Source organism: Cariama cristata, unplaced genomic scaffold (genome assembly GCF_000690535.1).
Source record: "Cariama cristata isolate BGI_N322 unplaced genomic scaffold, ASM69053v1 scaffold31649, whole genome shotgun sequence".
NCBI classification, from domain to species: Eukaryota; Metazoa; Chordata; class Aves; order Cariamiformes; family Cariamidae; genus Cariama; species Cariama cristata.
This window is the reverse complement of record NW_009636801.1, coordinates 1-6436: the sequence shown is the minus strand read 5'-3', so window position 1 is coordinate 6436 and position 6436 is coordinate 1. Positions and strand designations below refer to the sequence as shown.

Genomic DNA, 6436 nt, shown 5'->3' with positions numbered 1-6436 from the left:
GTTAAAGTGACTGCTGAGTCATTAATAGTAAACAAAGAAGAATATTGATCCACAAGATGCTCTGTTGCCTATGACTTAATTGAATTTCAAGGTTTAACACAGACTTACCTGAGAAAGAGTGCAAGTTAAAGTATGCGTCTCACTAATTCTCTTACTGGACCAGTATAAGCAGCTTTTTACATAACGGTTTGTGTAGTCAATTAGCAGAGTATTAGAGATAATAGATAACATTCTTACTAAGACCATATTAATTAGAGCTTAAACACAGCTGATCTGAGACCTATATTGAATTTATATTATTATGTAAGCATAATTCTTCCGCAGGCAAGTAATTTCCTTCGTGGTATTTTTAAGGAAAAGGAAATCCTAGTATCTGAGATATAAATATGCAAATTCTAATAGATATTTGGAAACCATGTAACATTTACTAAACTTGAGTGTGCCAGGCCATATTACAAATAATAGTAAGATTATGAGCAGCAAAGGACACAAAAGACTGAATACCTTTTAAATTTATTGCAACAGAAGGAGTGGGATTGAGAGTTAAGAAAATCTCTGCAAGAATTTCATGGATTTATGTTACTGCTCATTTTGCCTAGCATTAGACCCCATTTCTGAGGTTCTCTAGTGTAACTTCTCTTCAGCAAAAAGAGACTGGTATATCTCTATGCCCACGTTTTTTATTGATCCACATGAATCCACCCGTTTTGAGACAAACATTCTCTGAAATTAATTAGGAATCCTATCTAAATACAGATATATATTTATTTTTAGTGGCATGGGTTTGTGGCCTCCTTATCACTTTGTTCAGCAGTTCTGCAATATAACCAAAGCTTAATATGTCTCTGGTATATCAGCTACCTGAGGGAACCCCTTAGGCAAAAACATATTAATTTTTTAAATGACAGATAGCCATGAAACTAAGCAATTGCAAATTTACAAGCACAGCAAACTTCAGTACTATATCAGAAAAACTATGTATTGCAATGAAATTAAAATGCCGCCATCTTGACTTCTGCTACCAACAGTAGCATCACTGCTGTTAGTAGAAAAAATCCACTAATAATAAGCTGATAGGGCCACAATGTTCTGTTACGTTATCTAGTTGCACTGCTGAGAATTATTGCCCATTTACATACCAGAAGTGCTTCTCATTGTGACTGAAATGAAGTGGAAGAACGAGGGCTATATGCTGGTAAATGCTCAGGCCCAGAGTCACTAAGTGACTGGGGGCTCACTAGGCAGGTTACCTCTGTAACTTCAGATGCAGAGTTGAAAACCTTTTGAATTCGTACTTCTCTCTCTCATTTTTTTTGAAAAGCTATTGCATATTTGTAATATCTTAATTTTTCCTTTTTTTTTTTTTTCTTCTGCTTTTTGTAACGGTAGCCTTTTAAACATTGTGGGATATTCAAGCATTAGCCGTACTCTTCCATATCTGAAAATATCAGTCAGCAGTGTTTCAGAATCTCTCTTCCCAATTCATGCATCGTTATTTTCGGAACACATGCTGTAATTTCACCAACAGAGGTCAGTAAACCACTGAAAGAGAACCGTAAGTGTTTGGCGAGAACACACCCTCATCAATCTTTCTAACATCCTTCTGATAGCTTTGTTCAAAGGGGTCTTGTTTGGCTGCTTCAGTAAATATAAGCTTAGTTAACTAAAAGAAAAAAAAAAAGAAGGAAGTTATGCTTATGTACGCAGAAGAATGAGTTTTATTAGGGATACGAATTACACAAAATACTACATTGTTAAAGATCTTTCAGCATTAGAATATATTTGAAATACCTGTTATGAAGCCAGTAGCGCACCTGCATGCGTAGGTATGATCATTGCTAAATCAATTTGTCAAGGTTAAAAGAGACTGTGATTTAAACAGTAGTATTTTGAGTGACCTGCTGAATTCTGCTTTTCAAGCTTTGTGCTGCTGAAAACCAACCTAGTGTGGAGAGAGTATGAAGAGGAGGATCCCAGAGAAGTAACATTTAATGCTATTAAAATATCAGATAGAAGTGCAGGAGAAACCAAGAGCTGTCACCGACTTGTTCATTTTGGCAGCAACACTCAGCTAATGGAACTATATTAACACATCATTTTCCAACTTTCAACTGTAATGAAAAGTTATTTTTACAAATCATTACTTTCGGTATATGGTGTTTCAGCCACGTGGCTTCTATTAGTGTACAGGGGAGTTTCACAACTAAAGCTGCCTGTGCAGTACCGAAAGCACACCTTTTATGTTCAGCTAATCCCAGGGGGGAGTCAGCACTCGTGCCTGTGGCCTTTTGACCTTTATCCTTTTAATGCGTTTTGCCTCAGTAGCAAAAGGTGAAAACCTAGTTTTTATGTTTCAAAACAGGCCGCTTCAACAGTCATTCACTATGAAGCTAAGAAAAGTAACACAGGCTCCTGTGGAAACGTTGAAAGTCCCTAGTTCAGCAATCAACAATAGCTTTACAAATGTATTTTTAGAATCGCTTTCCTGGTAGCCCTTTGAAGCTCACCCATACGGCCTCGCTACCACCCCTCTCCACAGCTGCGAGCATGCGAAGCCACTGGAGTGGAAGATGTTAATTATCATCAGCTACTGGAATTTCTCCAGGGACCACTTGTGGTTAGAAACGTGCTTCCCTAAAGAACTGCACTAGGATCATCGCTCCTGTAGCTTATCTGAGTCTCTCCTCTTAAGCAAAAGAGATAATCAACTAAAACTCCCAGTCTTCACTTTTAAAGTATTCTTCTCTTAGGACAAGATTGTGTGATTTTTCTAAGCAATCGTAACTGTACCATCTTTTATTTCTGTTGAGTTCCAACAACAGGCATTTTCATGTAGATGCGAGTTTCCCAGGGACCAGGTTTAACATACATACAGATTTTGACTAAAAAATGGAGAAACAACTCTAAAATGAAAAAGGAACAAAACCAGAAAACATAGAAAACAGACAAATTTATGGACACAACTGTGTGTGGCTTTTGTTTTTTTTTCCCCTGACGAGTCATTTGAACTTCCTTTTCACAGCCAAGAAAAAGCTACGTACCTTCCCCCCATGTCATCAGAAAACCACACACACAAAAATGGTCTTTTCCCTTGTGCTTTACCTCCTGCTATTCAGTGGCATTTTGAGTCTCAACTAGTTAGCATCAGGAGCTTGATGTGATGTCAGCAAGTGAGATATTCCCCACAGGGAAACAAAATAATAGTAGATGAGCTGGCAGAAAGATCCCCAGAAAGGGAAATAACACAAAAACAACAGACTCTAAGCCTAGCCCTTTATTGTGACTACTACAAAGCACCTTTCCCAACTGAACACAGACTTAAATACACCTTGTAGATCCCCTCTACGGTAGTTAAACTTGGTAATCGCTACCACCCCCGCAAAAAAGACCAAGTCAGGACAGTCTCTAGCTGCAGGGAGACTAGGATGAACTCAGTGATCTGCAGGACCTGACTCCCAAGATGAATGCTGAGGGCATTTCTCTTGCCCTTTGCTATGGGTGAGAATGGCACGTGTTCCCCAGCACTTTATGAAGCGACATACCAGTCCTTTTTGATAATCTAAGGGAGCTGAAGGAAAACAGCAGTCCCGCTCTCCAAGAATGCTGTCCCTTTCCTGTAAGGGCACAGGAAACCCCTGTCCACCCTGGGGAGGAAGGAAACTGAGCGTAATGGAAAGTAAACATGTCAGCTGTGAAAACAGTAACCACCAGCGGCTACATAAATCCTTCCTTGTTGTACTTAAGGACAATGAGTACAGTGGTATTCCAGTTATCCAGTGTTTACAGAGTTAAAACCCCCGCAATACTAGTCCATTCCCTTCTATGTACGCCATTAGCGCTGTTGTATTGTACACCTTCTCCAGTTCAACACTGAAGACAGGGATCCAGAAGTAGATACGGCTAAAATGAGGGGGATTGCTTAATTCTTCCAAAATGGTCACTGTTTAATGGCATAGACCTATTAACTGCGGGTCAGCCGCTGAAGGTCTTTACAAGCTAGAGAAGGTAAGAATACGTGTTCCCCTGCTGGCATCAAGAGTAACGGTGAAGACAGAAGTGAGCACACAAACACAGAACTGTTATATACAAAAAAAGTTTAATTGAAATACCTGTATAAAAAATATGATCTCCATACATTTCACACTGTTAAACAGAAGAAAAAAATCCAAATCCAAGCTGCATAAATGCAACCAGATCACAGAAACACAGCTATTAAAATAAATTAAGGTTTATGACTCTGCCACTCTACTTTCCAGAGCCAATGCACGGAGACTGTACAATGTCAATAATTTAAAACCCTTCCAAACAGCATTACTTTACATTTCTGGTACAATAATACCAGACAAAAGGCATACTGACTAACTTTAAAAAGTCATTCTATTTCCCTTAAATTAGACTTTGTACAACAATTTTCCATCTTCCAACAAAAATTGATAAGGTCAGAAAATTTTTTTTGTCTTTTTTTTTTTTAAACAAAAGTTGACAGGAATGCAGAAAAAAAAAGTGCCATGGGCAAACCACTAGAATTCCCATGGGGAGAAGGAGGGGAAAGCACAGTGTTGAATAACTCTAACCAAATAAATTAACCAAATAAATAGCCACAGCTGAAACCTGTGGGAGGTCTTCTAAACTCCAAACAATAAATAACTGTATAGTACATGGGAAAAACCAAGTTTACATAAACACATTATACAGGTATGGAGGAAAAAAAAAAAGTAAAGTCCTTGAATATTGCATTGATTGTGCATTCAACATGCCCATACATACTTTTAAGACTCGCAGGGTGACAAAAGGCCGGGGGGAGTTGAGAAAGGGGCTTCTCATGCCCAATGGTAGAGATGATAAAAGGAAACATGAATAAATGTTTCTGATAAAAAAGCTGATATACCTGTTCATATTTCTGTGCAGGCTATAGGAAATATTTTGAGCAGCAGAGGTGGGTTGGATTTGGAAAGGGCCGGGGGGCAGGAGTGAAATGTCTGTGTTCAAGTATTCCATCACCAGTGGATGGGACTACTTCATTCAGTCACCGAACATGTTCTCCAATGCATCATAGGAGCTGCTTCCTCCAGCACTGAGTCTAAAGGGAGCAAATTCCTATAATGAACTGGATCTTCTTTGGACATACACAGCTCAAAAAAGAAAGTCCCACTGAAGCAGCTTTCAAAAAGGCACTCAAAAGCAAATAAAATCTAGTCCAGGCTCTATGAGAGCAAAAAAGTTTACCATGTATTCAAGAGGTCACTGCTTTCTTAATAAGGTCAGTCTTTGACTAAGTACTGGCCTGCAACTCCCAAACATCAGCGTTTCCAAAGGAAATCTCTCATTCCAAAGCAGAAACCAGCAAAGGGGGAAAATAAAATCAAGTCCCTCAGACAAAGATTCAACTACAGGATAATGAATGCATTTTTCTAGCCCCTCCTACGTATTGGCAGCAGCACTGTGGTCTTTCTGCTTGTAGCTCCCCTCCCAGTGCGAGGTCCTTAGTAATTCACAGACTCTCATTACTTGAACTTGTGCTAGATACATCAGTATCAAGGGTCCGTAGCCTTATGTCACAGTCCTCAGACTTCACTACTTCAGATTTGTGCATCCATTGATGGTCAAAAATTTGCTCAAGTGTTGGTCTGTCCGAAGGCCTCAGTGAAAGGCACCATTTGATCAGCTGTTGACATTCTGTAACAAATAAATAAAAAAGCCATTTTAGACTAGAAAAGTAAAAAGACAACCCGGAATTAAAAAAAAAATTCCACCCATACAAGCTCAAATGTACAGGACTATTTAAAAGGGAAAAAAAAAAAGAAACGTGAAAAAAGGAAAAAAGAAGATAGGAAAAAAGAAACATTAAAAAAACAAAAAAAAAATCAAAACAGAAGCCCCCACTTGACCCCTATACAACTCACCAGGTGAAATTCTTCTCCTGAAGTATAACCGTCCCCTCAAGATTTCTTCATCTTGCTCAAAAGGGATGTCTCCACAAACCATATCGTACAGCAAAACTCCCAGAGACCATACTGTTGCTGACCTCCCATGGTATCTGTGGTATCTGATCCACTCTGGAGGGCTGTATACTCTCGTTCCTAAAAGCAGGAGAAAAAAAAAAGTCAAGGTTTAGAGTGTTTCCCCATTGCTCAGCTCCTCCTAGTAGGGCTAAATTAAATTCATAAACCTGTCATTTGGGAGTTAAAAAAAAAAGCTTTAAATTTCTTATGGGCCAAAGCCATTAGTGGTGTAATTTCAGGCCATCTGCGAGGTTACACCATCAACAGACTTGGCCCATCCGGTTGTGCGATTGTGTTGCAGGCAATAACACATCCCCGTCAGCTGACTGTTTACCCAGGCACAGCTCCCTTTCACTGACCACGTGGCGTCTGCAGCATCACACCAAAAATAGACACAAAAGGACAAAGGGGGCTGGCGGGGAGGAGAGGAGAGG

The 6436-nt window shown here is 39.3% G+C and overlaps 1 protein-coding gene across 1 annotated transcript; it reads right to left on the bottom strand.

Moving 5' to 3' along the window:
- Window positions 1–5065: 5065 nt before the first annotated feature.
- LOC104156958 (serine/threonine-protein kinase pim-3) lies at window positions 5066–6080 on the bottom strand (the record flags this gene model as incomplete). Its single annotated transcript, XM_009708061.1, has 2 exons — window positions 5066–5676; window positions 5904–6080. Coding segments are annotated over 2 exons (362 nt in total), but the record flags the coding sequence as incomplete, so codon positions are not given.
- Between the last annotated feature and the right edge of the window lie 356 nt (window positions 6081–6436).